Below are 15,705 nucleotides of genomic sequence, written 5' to 3' on the forward strand. Positions count from 1 at the left end.
TCAAAATCTAGCAATCACTCAAGTGTCAGAAACACCACCAAACAAGCTTTTGGTTACCTCTTCATGTATAAGCATTGTGCTAATGTAAGGTTTATCAAGTTCTCTTGCTCTCAGGGCTTACTCCTTGTTTTTTTGTTTGTTTGTTTGTTTTGTTTTGTTTTGTTTTTTGTTTGTTTGGTTGGGTTTTTTTCTTCCTATTTTCTTGCCAGAAACACCTTGGTTTTGGGCAACACCTAGTTTTTGGTGTCTCTTGAACTACTCTGACCCTTGAAGAGATAACAAATAATATCTCAAACCTTTAAAGGAACTGTCATAGAATTTTTAATTAAATGTCAGTAAGGAATAGAAGATTAACAGTAACATGACTATTAGTACTAGAGAAAAAGACGTAAAAAATAATGCTTTACTGGTCGGTAAGAAAGGCTGATTAAAAAAAAAAGAAAAAAAAAAAGTYAGCTGGATACAAAGTGCCTGTTCAGAGTCTCATACTTCGTCCCATGTTCAATGAACACGTGCCTGAATGACAAGTTGTTTGATGCCTATGATGTTGTCAGTGCATCAGGAGTCCATGTTCCTTTTCCTGTAAGACGAATAAGCCAGTTGTCCACTAAAGATGGGGCTATCTGATGGTCCTAGGAGACAGCATGGCAGTATAATGKGATAAAATGGCCCTCTGCAATACTTGGAAAAAGGAGCAGGCAAGTGAAAAGGGTTAGCTCAAACTTGGGAAAGAATACTGTATGGGGACCATGAGGAGTGTGTGCTGGTTTTCCTTCTATTTAAAAATAAAAGCAAATCAAGGTCTGATGTTTAGAGTAACTTGCAATCCACTGTCAGAAAAGCTGTCAGGTTTAATATTTTGGTATATGTTGCACGACTGGGTATTCATGTTATACTAAATTTTATTAGAAAATTAATTTTTGTTTGTTTATTTTGCCTTCCACACTACTGTCCTTTTTCTTTGTTCATTTCATATTTGGTTCATTTCTTGAATTACACTTCCCTTCCTTTCTTCTATCTTTCATCTGGTCTTTTCTCTCATTCCCTTCCTCCCTATGATTTGTGGGGAGGAGAGGAAAGTATTCTCAAAAGCTGACCTTCCCCTAATATATAAGGCAAAAATTCTGTGCTGTCAGTGCAGACTGAGAAAGACGACTGCCTCCTACTTCAGTAGGAGTTTGAGAGTGGTTGCCAGTATCTTTGCCCTGTAAGGTAACCTGTCTGTCCTCATTGTGACTTACAAAGTGTGTCAGGAGATGAGCCTTTCTAAGCTAAAGCTAGCTTTTGTGAATATTATTATGTTCCTTCCTTTTATCTCTTTTCAACTGTGGGCTCCTTCTCCCTGTATTTCCATTTTAATTCTCTTTTCTAACTCTGGACCTCCATTTATTTAGCTCTGTGTGCATTGTCTTTTGTTCTCTGCACATCCCAACCATCAAGCTGGCCATTAAKAATGTTCTGCAAAAGATCAAAATAGGCAAATTGTTCTTTCATCTCTGTGCTGGTACTGCTGAGGGTGTCCTGTCTCTTCTGCTTCGAAGGGAATTACTTCATTACCACTCCTATTGAAGACAAGGAGGAAGCCATTTTCTGAGAGGCAAGGGTTAGATATTCAGTCAGACTCCAGGTCACCATTTGGAAATAACTGAGCATTGTACGAGACCCAGAAAGGACTAGAAARCGGAGGGCAGATCAGCTGCTGCAGCTTTTGCTGTTTAGCAGTGGTTGTGTGGACAAGAAGCACTATGCAAGTGTCTGGTCCACCAGGAATTTTCCCACCATCTGGGCTTATTCCAAGTCAACTTTAAGGTGTGCAAATGATAGAACTGATGGAACTATGCCACCTTAGCAGAGGTCCTGTGCAGCATGCGTGCTAAGTCCTTTTAAATGATGACTTTAAAGTCACTGCCCAAAACTAGTCAAAAGGCCTGTGACCTGAGTTGCACTAGATCTGAACTGATCCATTTAAACAACCATTCTTTCCACGAAGGAAATAATTGCACTTTTAGGAATATGTTCCTGGCAGAGATCTAGCTTCTACTCTGGCTATGGCTAGGGATCATAGAATCATAGAATCAGTAAGGTTGGAAGGGACCTCTGGAGATCATCTAGTCCAACCTCCCTGCTCAAAAGGGTCACCTAGAGCATGTTAGACAGGGTTGCATCCAGGCGGGCCTTGAAGATCTCCAGAGAAGGAGACTCCACAACCTCTCTGGGCAACCTGTGCCAGTGCTCTGTCACTCTCACAGGGAAGAAATTCCCCCTCACGGTCAGGCGGAACTGCCTGTGGTTCAGTTTCTGCCCATTGCCTCTTGTGCTGTCACATGGGACAACTGAAAAGAGTTTGTCCCCATCCCCTTGACACCCTCYCTTCAGGTACTTGTACACATTGATAAGATCCCCCCTCAGTCTTCTCTTCCCCAGGCTAAAGAGGATGACATTCTTCAACTCCGTTTCCCCGTAAGCAAAGAAGTTGCAARGTTTCCGTCCCCTTGAAGAACACTCTGAGGCTTGTTTCATTAGTGTTAGTACTTCGAGTTTTCTGCACTGAAAGAATTACARAACCCTAATCGTAGTTATTGTTTCTGTAGCCATCACTGTTGCTTTTGCCTGTTGCTTTTTATGTTCTCAGTTGTGGTGTACTTCGGAATTAAATGTCCTGTAGTATCATTCTTGCTTTTCTAAGCTGCTTTTGCCCATTCTTCTTTTAAGCAACAGTATTACTTTACCTGTTATGGATAGGTTGAACATGCTGTTTTCTCTGGAACTACCTTTTATAGCAAAATTAATTGAGTAAAATTAAACCAGAATCCTAAGCTGAATTGAATACAGTTTTATGGGCAAGTCAAGCTTCGTATCTTGTATTAATTCAAGAAAAAAGATAGGATAGTATTGTATGGAATTGACACACTAAAAAGTATGAACATCATCAAAATGCTTGCTTGACCTGAAATTGACCTTGAAATAAGGAGAGCAACTAAATCTAAATAGATCAAAACTAGGCAGACAAAGACTGCCTTGGACAAAACAAGTTACAGTCAGAATAATTTATTAGACTTTGGTTTTCAATATGTGGATTAACCTAACAAATGTGCTATTACCAGTAAGGCTCAGTAGATCTTTACTGACATATTACTTGCTTTCCTTTTAGGAAGCAAGAAATGTTAAAACCTGTCAAAGTTTTTTTTTTTTTTTTTTTTATCTTCTATTACTAGTATAGAAACACTCAATTTTTCTAAATTAAAACATACACATGGAATTCTTGGCACAAAAATATTTTACGCACTTCAGCTGTTTTCCAAGGGGCCAATCCTGCAAACACTTGACATGTGAGTCACTTCATTGTCATGAGTAAGTCCATTAAAGTTGACAAGAGTTGCTCATGTGAGTAAATGATTTTTGGATAAATGCCTGCAGCATAAGACCCCAGTGCATTAGTTTTTAAAAATATATATATTTAAGACTCTCACCTCCCAGTATGATGTTGGGAGGGTAGTTTTTATCATCTGTGAAGCTGTATAGTTTGTCTTGAACACTGCGTAGTTAGCTTAGTTTGTGTATGTTTTATTGTTTCTGTTGCACAGGTCCATTACGATCTATAATGAAAGATCTGCATTCAGATGATAATGAAGATGAATCAGATGAAGCAGATGAGAACGACAATGATTCTGAGTTGGAGAGACCTGTAAATACATGTGGAGGAAACAGAAGTCGCAGGTGAATGTCTTGTATTGACAAATAGCCCAATGGTCAAGACATTGCACTTGCTAGTAATTAGGTTTTTAAAAAGTACACACATAAAAGTGTCTTTTCTGAGAACTCTGGGAACTAGGCCTTCCCAATGCAAGCTATTTGTGTACTAAACCACATCGTTATTGTGGTGTTATAGTGTGTTTATCTTGCTTAGCTTGGTCTCACACCCTTGTGACTTCAGAAACTAGCTGAGAAGGCAAACTGGAGAAAGGAGCTAGAAGAGAARGCAAAGCAAGCATTGGTCACAGAAATTTCTTTTTTAAACGTTCTGCTTCCTATTTGCAGCCTTAGCAGGGGAATTTCAAAATTCAGCTGTTCTTCAGGCACTTTGAGCTCTCTTTGAGTACTGTTGACAGTTATGGAAAACCTGAAACACAGGCGCTCAAACCTTTCCATAGTAGGTCCTTTATCTGATCCACAGGGTTCTGCTTGTTCTACCTTTGTGAGCGCGTAACACCTGAGTGCCAATGTCAGCAACTGCTTAAGTGGAAAGGTAACAGGAAACTATTAATAAATGTCAGCTGTTCCCCTTATGCACTGTAGCAGCTAGAATCAAAGGAAAAAAGACCAAGACCACCTGCAGTTTGAGCATTTGGTAAAATGTCAGTGATTGTATAAAGAATGGTTTTAGGATTAACCTGTCTCTGAATATAGGGATTTTGTTTCAGTTTTATAGAAAAAACTTAAGGCTTCTTAAGTTTCTGCTTTCCTTTTATCCTCAGTAACTCTTGTTTTGTTTTTTCTTCCAATAAGTATTCCCTTTTGCTCCTAAGTGAACAGAAGGTAATACTTATAAGGATCTGAGCTTTTGCATATAGCCCCTCTGAGATACTTAATTTTTAAATTGTAACTAGGAAAAGTGTTATTTATTATGAAGTTTTTTAAGCTGACTTTTCAGTCAAGCATTTGTCCAAGCAGGAAGTACAGATTCTAGAAAGATTTTTGAAGAGCAAAGAAGTACATCTTTTTTTTAAAAAAAAAAAAAAAAAAAAAAAAAGTTCCTCCCTGCAGATGGCTATGAACAGTGATACAGCCTCCATCCAGGGACTTACGGAAACAGTAGTGTAACTTTCTCACAGTTTAATCATTTCTGTAATGTTAGCTGCTGTTAATTGGACAGTGTAATGTCAACCAAGGCAGCCAATCTTGTTCTACATGCTACACAGAGCCATTTCCAGAGTGCAGGTCRTCTCTGATGCCTCTCCACTACTTGAGCAGCACTTTTCCAAGTTTCTTTGATTTAATAATGGTTTACTTTAGCAAAGAGTAATTGTTAGTATCCTACCTCAAAATGTGAGCTAGGCTCGCTCCTACAAGCAGCCCTTTGTCTGGAGGTCTAATTTGTTGGCTCTGTTTCTCTATAGGGTTAGTCTAAGTGATGGCAGTGACAGTGACAGTAGTTCAGCTTCTTCATCGCTACGTCATGAACCACCACCACCTTTACTGAAAACCAACAACAACCAGGTAAAGTCACAATTCATAAATATAAGCCTGGCATAGGAGTGTACTTGCACCTGGGGAGCTGGTAAAATATTCTAATTACGTCAGTGTAATTAGCATGGAAACTGATGTTAGAAATTTTTTTTAGGAAGATGGAAGTGTCTGATTAAGTAAATACTGTAACGCAGATTAATGTTTTCATCAGTATTTTAAGGAATGTGTCCCTTCTGTTGAATTAGCTTTGAAAGGTAAACATTGTAAACYGGCTTTGGAGCATCAGTTGTGCAATCAATGCACTTTTTTGATTGTATCTGTAGTAGAAACAATTCACATCAATGGGTTCATTCTCAGGAATCTTATTTAAACTCTCTTTTACCCTCACTACTGGTGTTTATGCAGAAGATACAAAATGTTTGACTTMATTGTCAGAAAGAATATTTGTTCCATATCCAGTAACAGCTAATTTCTGTATTATTTTTAGATAGGAAAATATGGTTGTTCTGTTTTCTAGAAAAAGGAATGAAATAACTTAAAGCTACAAAATAAATCGGGGACAAATGAGAATTAGACTTTAGAAGTTACCTTACACCTAGTCAACTAAAAATATAGCTCTCTAAATAAAAAATCAAATGTAAAAGCTGATATTCTTAAAAGAATTCATTTTCGTTATTTTTGAAATACGTAATTAGCCACTTATTGTAAGGAGCCACAATTGACTCCTGGGGTCAGTTAGACCATACACAGAATGGTCATGTAGTTTACTGAAATCAATATGAGAATAAATGGGTGTTTACAGTAGTGATGTGGTTAGAATAGTATCATAGAATCACAGAATCGGTAAGGTTGGAAAGRACCTCTGGAGATCATCTAGTCCAACCCCCCTGCTCAGCAGGGTCACCTAGAGCATGTTAGGGTTGCATCCAGGTGGGCCTTGAAGATCTCCAGAGAAGGAGACTCCACAGCCTCTCTGGGCAACCTGKKCCAGTGCTCCRTCACTCTCACAGGGAAGAAATTCCCCCTCATGTTCAGGTGGTGCTTCCTGTGCTTCAGTTTCTGCCCATTGCCTCTTGTGCTGTCACATGGGACAACTAAAAAGAGTTTGTCCCCATCCCCTTGACACCCTCCCTTCAGGTACTTGTACACATTGCTAAGATCCCTCCTCAGTCTTCTCCTCCCCAGGCTAAACAGGCCAGCTCTCACAGCCATTCCTCATAGGGCAGGTGCTCCAGCCCTCTGATCATCCTCGCAGCCCTGCGCTGGACTCTCTCCAGTAGCTCCATGTCTGTCTTGTAGTGGGGACCCCAGAGCTGGGCACAGTACTTGAGATGAGGCCTCCCCAGGGCTGAGTAGAGGGGCAGGATCACCTCCCTCAACCTGCTGGCAACACTCTTCCTAATACATCCAAGGATACCATAGGCCTTCCTGGCCACAAGGGCACATTGCTGGCTCATGGTCGACTTGTCATCCACCAGCACTCCCAGGTCCTTCCCTGCAAAGCTGCTCTCCAGAAGGTCAGCCCCCAGCCTGTACTGGTACATGGAGTTAAATCCTCCCTAAGAGCAGGACTCTGCACTTGCCCTTGTTGAACCTCAGGAGATTCCTCTCYRCCYAGCTCTCCAGCCTGTCCAGGTCTCTCTGAATGGCAGCACAGTCCTCAGCTCTATCAGCCACTCCTCCCAGCTTGGTAGCATCAGCAGACTTGCTGAGGAGGCACTCTGTCCCCTCATCCAGRTCRTTGATGAARAAGTTGAACAGGATGGGACCYAGTCCTGATCCCTGGGGGACACCATTAGCCACAGGCCTTCAACTGGACTCCACGCCATTGATGACAACCCTCTGAGCCAGGTTGTCCTTTCAGCCAGTTCTCAATCCACCTCACTCTCCACTCATCTAACCCACACTTCCTGAGCTTACCTAGGAGGATGTTSTGGGAGACAGTGTCARAAGCCTTKCTGAAGTCAAGGTACACAACATCCACTGCTCTCCCCTCATCTACCCAGCCAGTCATTCCATCACAGAAGGCTATCAGGTTGGTCAAGCAGGATTTCCCCTTGGTGAATCCATGCTGGCTACTCCTGATCACGTTCTTCTCATCCGTATGTCTGGAGATGACATCCAGAATGAGCTGTTCCATCACCTTTCTAGCAATGGAGGTGAGGCTGACCGGCCTGTAGTTGCCTAGGTCCTCCTTCTTGCCCATTTTGAAGACTGGAGTGACACTGGCTTTCTTCCAGCCATCAGGCACCTCTCCAGTTCTCCATGACTTTTCAAAGATGRTGGAGAGYRGSCTGGCAACAACATCTGTCAGCTCGCTCAGTACCCGTGGGTGCATTCAATCTCGGCCCATGGATTTGTGGATTGTCTAGCCTGCCCAGAAGGTCTCCAATCCTTTCCTTCTCAACCAAAGGAAAGTCTTCCCTTCTCCGGGCTTTCTCCCTCACATCCAGGCTCTGGAATTCCTGGGGGCTGCCCTTAGCAGTGAAGACTGAAGCAAAGYAGGCATTCAGTAATTCTGCCTTCTCTGTATCCCTTGTCGCCAGGGCCCCCGCCCCAGTCAGTAGCAGRCCCACATTTTCCCTAGTCCTCCTCTTGCTGCTGATGTAGTTGAAGAAGCCCTTCCTGTTGTCCTTGACATCCCTTGCTAGACTCAATTCCAGCTGGGCCTTAGCCTTCCTCACTGCATCTCTGGCTGCATTCCTGTAATCCTCCCAAGTGGCCTGTCCCCTCTTCCACATTCTGTGTACTTTCTTCTTCTGYCTGAATTGGGCCAAGAGCTCCTTGCTCACCCATGCAGGTCTCYTGCCCCTTTTRCTGCMCTTCTTACTCATAGGGATGCACTGCTCTTAAGCTTGGAGGAAGTGATGTTTGAATACTAGCCAGCTCTCCTGCACCCCYCTTCCCTAGGGCCTTAACCCATGAGATTCCTTCAAGTAGGTGTCAGAAGAGCCCAAAGTCTGCTCTCCTGAASTCCAGGGTTGCAATCCTGCTTGTTGCCTTACTTCTTTCCTGCAGGGTCCTGAACTCCACCATCTCATGGTCACTGCAGCCAAGGCTGCCCCCAACCTTCACATCTCCAACCAGTCCCTCTCTGTWGGTAAGGAYAAGGTCCAGCAGGACACCCTTCCTCATAGGCTCCTCCACCACCTGTGACAAGAAGTTATCATCAGTKCATTGCAGGAGCCTCCTGGACTGTCTGTGCCTTTCTGTGTWGTCCTTCCAGCAGATGTSAGGGTGGTTGAAGTCCCCCATGAGAACTAGGGCCTGTGATCWTGAGGCTACCTCCAGCTGTCTACAGAAGGCCTCATCAACTTYCTCTTCCTGGTCAGGTGGCCTGTAGTAGACACCCACAACAGTGTCCCCYGTGCTAGCCYGCTCTTTGATCTTTACCCATAAGCTCYCAACTGCCTTCTCCTCCTCCCCAMCTMGGCAGAGCTCGATGCATTCCAGAATAGAATGGTAATTGTGGTTTAGATGATGAACCGAGTCTTACAAATGAGCCCCTCCTTTACCCTATCTGTTTCAATTCTTTCGTAGAAATAATTTACATTTCATTGTTTTTCCAGTAATACACGAGTTTATTCATAGTGCAAAAGCAAAACATTATTTTTCCTGTCAATTGAATTCAAATACACTGTAGGAGGAAAAGAAATCTGAGAAATAGACATAAACACATAATTTTTATGAATATAAAGAAAAAGGAGMTCCATATCCAGGAAGCATTTGTAGTACTCATCAGAAACTCTGCAGGCTTTTCTGAGTTGATTTACTTAAAATTTTCAAGATTTCCTGGGATTTTTTCTAGAAAAACATCAAACTGTAAAGGTATAGAATGTTACATGTGTAGGATACAGAATAAAAGGAGAATGAAATATCCATCTATGACTTGTTTTAATGAAGKCATTTACTTCTGCAGAAAGTAAAGTCTCAATAAGCTTCAGCCCACTCAGTCATATCTTTCATGTTCTTTTCTGCTTCAGTGACCTAACAAAAAGCCTACCTGCATGTTTAGACACAATACCAAACAATAGCAGTGAGAAAGCTAAATGTGAATGTCTCGCTGCCTTCTTGTGTTTTCATAATTGAGATGAAAATTGGAAATTTGAGGAAGCTGTGCTTGCTAGTATAGTCTGTGGCTAGAGTGAAGTTTTTGATTTATGAAATCAGATTAAGTCCATTTTTACACCTGAAATGGCTAAAGCGGAGTTAACGTCCCTGCTTCCATAAGCTTCCTCTAACATGATTAATGCCATATCTCCTCTAAACAAGAGTGCTTGAGATGTTCAATTTCAATCACACATCCAGAGCACTGTAAGGAATACAGTCTTTCAAGTATATTGTGTCATCATTAAGGTTCTGTTTGAAAATGATTTTAAATTTTAGGGCAAGTGGGTGTCAAAATCACAGCTTACAGCTAATTAAGAATTTTCTTCCTTTAAAAGCAAGTAAAGCATCTAAAAGGTATTTGATCCTCACTTAGAGATCTACTTTATCAAGACAAGAAATTTTCTTTCACTGGCCCAGACTGCAATAAATCCCAGGGGTGTTGATTTAAGAACTGAGATTTCTCTTCAAACAAGTATCATGTTTTGATTTCTGGCTATGCATCACTCTTGGCTAAGCAAATGCTTTGGTAAGATTAATTCAGGCCTTCAGTCACTTTCTCTATACAGGAAAGTAGCTGTTTAGCTGCTTCATGTATTGTTACTATGCTGATCACCTTGGGGACCATATATGTAGTTTTAGTAAATTATAATAGAGAACTAGAATAAACAAGAAGGGGTTTACAGAAAGTTGTCAGTGAGACTTCATGATAGGCCAGAAGAGTTATTTTTACAGGCCTTCATTTCCATGGTTTTCTGTGTTGAGTTTTGTACTGTGTTGTGACTATCCAGGATCATCTTAGGGCAAWTCGTGCCAATCTTATTTACAATGGCACATCAAACAAAGTTGTCATCGTCTGTGATGAGTTATTTTCCTTTATTTTTCAGAAAAGCTGACTTTACTCCAGGTTAGGAATGACATAGTGCTTTTTTAATTGTACTTCTAGTTTCAGAAAAATGAGAGGAAAAAAATCAAAATATCAAGGATTTTCTGTTTCCTTGAATTTGCTCGTCTCCCTGCTTCACTTGAATCCTAAGATTTTTGTATTAAGCATGGTGTTCTGCTGATTATTCACGTGCCCTTCTCAGCTGTACTTTAGTACTGGATAAAGTATTCCTGATTCGTACATGTGTTGTAAATGACTTTGTGTTTCACTGAAAGAATGGTACAATATAATACAAGACAAATTACTTTTATATTTAGCAATGTAAAAGTAATTTACAAATTACTTTCTGTCAAGCAGTCTTTTGTAGTTACAGTTCATGCAGTCATGTACGTTTTGGAATCTCTATTCTTCCAAAAAAAGGCAATACTAAAAAAGAAAACACAGGAAAAACATACTTAGATGGTACCTCAGAGGCATTGATCAGTAGTCCTCAGCATCATTTTGTCTGCAAAATTAGACCTCTTGCATGCAAAGGGCCATACACAAAAAATAATGTAAAGAAGGCTTTAAAATTACATGAAATTAATTCCTTTAAGGGTCAATAATACTATTATCAACCTGATTCCAGCAATTTAGCATTTTCTGTTATAAGTTGCTTTTTTTGAAAAGATATGGGTTGATTGTATAGGTGAAAGAATGTAAAAGACCAATTCTGAGATTGGTTTTCTATATTCTTCACTGATGATTCTTGAGCATAATTTCTTTAAGCAATTGTATCCAAAACTGTTTTTAAGAATTTTCTCTTTTCCAGATTTTAGAAGTCAGAAGTCCAATAAAGCAAAACAAATCTGACAAACAAATAAGGAATGGCGATTGTGATAAGGTAAACATGAATGGAGGAACAATGAACTAGCCTAGAAAATGATGATATTGTATTTTCTGCACATCAACTTAAAATAATGATATTTTTTCTTACAGAATGAATAAATAATTAGTATATCTTTGCTTTCAGTTCTTTCAAGGGCAGATCTTTCTCTCTTTTCGAAGTTATTTCTTTCTTGCATTATTTAAAGAGTTTTCCTTCCCCTCAATACCTTGCAAATGTCACTAGATGGGCATCTGCCATCTATTACTTATTTTATCTATGCYCACCATAATTTTGCATTGTGCTTCACTGAACTGATGATGATTTTTGCATAGGAGACATCATAGTTGAATTTCCAATCAATAAATCAGGCATATACAAAAATATTTTCCAGAATCCTTTCCAAGGGTTACACCTTAGGAAATGGCAGTGTGATTCAGCACATGTTACCCAGAACAATACTGAGCAAATGTTACCATCTAACACAGGGAAAGGCAGTTTTGTTAAAGGTCATGTATGCTGGCTCTAACACGTTGTGTAAGAGAACATAGTGTAATTTCCCAKTGTGGACAAGAACCTCTGAAGGATTATATTTTACAGGTAGTAGTAACTTATTTGTGATACTGTGAGGCAGGAGACTGAAGTAGCAGTAGTATCTGTTGCTAAATTTTCAGTGGCCTAATCTGTAGCATTTTTTCCTTCCTCAAGATGGGTGCTKTCTCTCTCTGTGAGAAAAAGAAAAAAAAAAAAGTTTCTAGTATCTGAGACTGAAAGAGAAAGTCAGTGATTAGTTGGAGAGAGGAGATATGGCTCTAGAATAGGTTGATACTCTGGGAAAGAGAAAAGTAGAAGTTATCATTGGAACAGTGTTTCTTGACCTTTCTCCCCCTATATCTCCTTGTTGACACAGAAAATTAATCAAACAACTTTAAAGAGAGAGGGGGATTTGATTGATTGTGAGCTTCGATAACTGGTTCATGATCTCCTGGTTAGGAATCTGCATGTTTATTTTTTATGGGATTCTGTATGGAAAAGTGGGACCTGTTCATCAAAAATTCTGTTCTAGTAGCCCTGGTTTCTGGTAGACACCTTTTGTCTTAGCAGAGCCACAGAGATTTTCTTCTATAGAAAAGGAATGTTTAATTTCCAAAGGGAAAGGTGGCTACCCTTGAACTCCTGACATTCCTTAAATTTCTGTGAATCTGAAAAATGCACAGTGAGTGTACTTCCGAAGTTCCTACTGTTTAATTCTTTTCTAAGAATTAGTGTATTCTCTTTGGGTTTTTACATATTCTTATCATACTAGAAGGCAAGTTCAGCTGTCCAAAAGTCTTTGAATTTCTGGCAAAATAGTTTACTTAAGGTTGCTTTATAATATAGCAGTAGCTTAAGATTTTTCAGGTTTATGAAGTATCTAAGAAAACCTTCAAAAAAATTTGTGTTTGGGCTAAGCTAAGCTAAAGAAAGATAGCCTATTAAAAAAGGAAACTTAGTTCAAGTAAGATTTAAATTTCTATTGGTATTTTTTTTTGAAGAAATCTAAAAGTTTTTGAATGCACGGCTATGATTAATTAACAAGTTGTTTATTATGTGGGGGGGATTTGTTTCTAGGCATATCTTGATGAACTAGTAGAGCTCCACAGAAGATTAATGACATTGCGAGAGAGACATGTACTACAGCAGGTGAGGTACACTCTCATGCTAATATCGCAGCATGCTCATTTAAGTTGTGGAATCACATCTATTTTTGTTCCCTTCATCTAAAAACCTTATAATCAGATTTAGTAGTTTTCAAGCCTGTAGAGTACTGCTTATTAAGACTTTTAGTGCAGCTTAGAGAATTTTTATGCATACTTTAAATTGTGTTGCCAAATTTGTTGACAGATTAAAAAAAAAGTCCATCTGACCTGAATTTTTCACCAGTTCATTATTAGGTTTCTCAACATATTGAGTCAAAAATAATGAAAGCAGGGTAGGAGAATGAGTCCAGCTGTGTGTCATGACTTGATTAAAAATTTTGAATATGCTTTTTCCTGAGAATAATAGATATATTTTATCACAAACAGTTAAATATGTTTGCTATAACAAACAGAAAATATGCAATTCAAAGCAAAACTCACTTTTGGGAAAAATACAGTATATTTATTTGGTCTTCTGAAGTCCTGGAAGTAATGAAATATGAAAGTGTGCAAACCAAAAAGGTTTCAAATTTATTGACAAATCATGCAATAGCAAAAATTTTATTTTCTTTGTTTTGGATGACAGTGTCAGGTACTATTGGTTTGCAAATTGTGGAAATAAAACAATAGACCTTAACAGAGCAAATGTAATTGTGGCACAGATGGCTTTTATTATGTTTAGATCAATTACATCCTGGTTTTAGACACTTTGTAAAGAGAAATTTTTATCACTTTTCAATGACTTCAGTCACTCATCACATTTCTCAACACTTGGAKAAGTGAGTAAAAAATATTTTGCAAGCCTCTACATTAATCTATGAGTGTTTACTAATTCAGGCTTAATATTTTGAGTAAAGACCAGAAAATAATTGAGAGATTAGTGGAAAGAAAGATTGCAATTAAAGATATTATTAATTAAAAAGGAATACAGATGTGTCATCTGTTGTGATATACACACACACATTGATTATCCTTCATATTTAATATACTGTTGTTTCCCAAGTTCATTTTGTCTTTTGTACAAAATTTGTGCTTTTCTCACCAAAGCGCTTTGTCAGAATGGTGGAAAGGCAAATTTTTATCTACATTCGGAAACTGGTTTGCAGGAAGTTAAAAGATATGAATTGCCATACCCACTTTACGTTATTCACAAATTCTTAGAGAGTCCACATGCAAAGTGAAATTGAAGAAGCTACTGTACAGTGAAGGCATGCCTTAGCTTTGCCTTTCCAGGTATCCAAGGCATAGCTTTGGAATGGTTTCACTTGACCCAGAAAAGCCTGGGATCTAGGTACCTTCAAGTAAAATTCTGAGAAAGAAAAACATCTTCAAAACCTTTCTGCAAAAGGAGATGAAAACAAGCAAGTCCTCCTAAGACAGCCCAGCAGTGAAGCCAGAACCAGAAAAGTTTGGCCATCTCCATCCTCAGAGGTTTTCAAGCTCCAATGAGATAAAGCCCTAGCAACCTGTCCAACCCCAAAGCTAAGCCTGCTTTAGAGAGGAGGGTGGACTAGAGACCTACCTTCCAACCTGGGCAGTCTTGTGACCCTAAAATTTTTCAAAAAAATAAGATGGCTTAAATTGAATCTCTAATTTAATGCTTTTTTTTTTTTTCCTTCTCTCTTCTAGTAGCACCTCAGTAGGTTTTGTGGGGCAGAAGTACATACATTTAACAGAAGAAGGTTGTCTACTGAAGTTTCTTCGGGCTGATATTAGAATATAAGTAAAATCTGCCTCATAGGAAGTTACTAATACTAGGAAAAGCTGTGCGGAAAGAGATATGACTGAGTTGGAAGTTAGATGTATTCTATTCTGATTTAAATATATATATATATATATATATATATGTATAGTTTTAAAACTGATAGTAGAGGGGTTTTTTTATCATGAATATTTATCAGAGAATAGAAAGCTTTCATTTGCCTTTTGAGTCATGTAAAAGTTTTGATTTTAATACTATAATCTATGACTTCTCATCATATGGTGTTCAAGCAGGCAGTTGCATTACAAAAGTTAGGTCTATTAAGAGTCAATGTTGCCTTGCTTCTTAGAAGATTATTTTCCTTGCAAATTACTTTTCTCAGTTTGGAGTGTGCTTAGACGGTTAGTAAAACCTCAATAAAAGCTCAATTTATGACAACACTGTGCATGGCAGAACAGTGGGTGTAATACTTTCCTGATATAGCTAGTAACTGTAATGGCTACAAAGATCTACTAGAATTCAATGAAAAGTCATGTTACATACCATTTCTCCATTTGCCAACTTACTCTAGCAAATGGTTTATGTTGTTATAAAACACAACGCTATAGTGGCAGAAGTTGAGTTTCTAGTGCCTTTAAGCCCTTAATTCATTGATTCTTATAATTGTGTCAATTCACAGAAATATATCCTCAATATTGAGCAGTAGACTTGCATAGAATCAGTGCATCTGTGTATTACAAGTAGTGTTGCTTTCCATCTTAAATATCCTGACTGCTTTGCAGCGATGTAACTAGTGTAAAATACTTCCAATGAGTCTGGGAATAAAAATAGACAGTACAGTACTGAGAACATTTTGAGAAATGAATGTGAAACTGGTAGTCAGATACAGGAAATATGTGGGGACAAGAACTACAGAGCACAAGAAAGCAAGGGATAAAACTGTGGAAAATAAAGTACTTAAGAAGGAGGTAGTGCAGAAACGTGCAACAAAGCTGATGCACAAAATACCTGAGTGAGTTTGAAAGATGATTGCCGGGTCAGACTGGAATGGTGGTAGAGGTAGTGTGTTCCTGAGTGATATTTATAATATATTTAGTTTATGAAAGAGAAGGTAACCATTTCTTGCATAAGATGGAGTTTTTAGGGACTTCTTAGGAAATGAAGTGAAAAAAGAAAAATGAATGTGTTGATCAAGGTTGTAAGCCACAGTAATGTCAAAACAGTGGCTATTGAACTAGTGATTGAACTGTTGAGGGTTGTGACAAGGAGAAGACAGCTT

At 38.9% G+C, this 15,705-nt stretch overlaps 1 protein-coding gene across 1 annotated transcript in view; it reads left to right on the forward strand.

The window, feature by feature from the left end:
* MLLT3 (MLLT3 super elongation complex subunit) overlaps positions 1–15,705 on the forward strand; it is a 153,723-nt gene that overhangs the window by 130,295 nt on the left and 7,723 nt on the right. The window contains exons 9-12 of the mRNA XM_085326246.1: positions 3,585–3,717; positions 5,118–5,217; positions 10,992–11,063; positions 12,657–12,728. Coding sequence (XP_085182372.1) covers positions 3,585–3,717; positions 5,118–5,217; positions 10,992–11,063; positions 12,657–12,728 — 377 coding nt within the window. The remainder of the gene's footprint in view (positions 1–3,584; positions 3,718–5,117; positions 5,218–10,991; positions 11,064–12,656; positions 12,729–15,705) is intronic.

The sequence above is a fragment of the Rhea americana genome, unplaced genomic scaffold (genome assembly GCF_003343005.1).
Source record: "Rhea americana isolate MKP2758 unplaced genomic scaffold, rheAme1 scaffold_129, whole genome shotgun sequence".
NCBI classification, from domain to species: Eukaryota; Metazoa; Chordata; class Aves; order Rheiformes; family Rheidae; genus Rhea; species Rhea americana.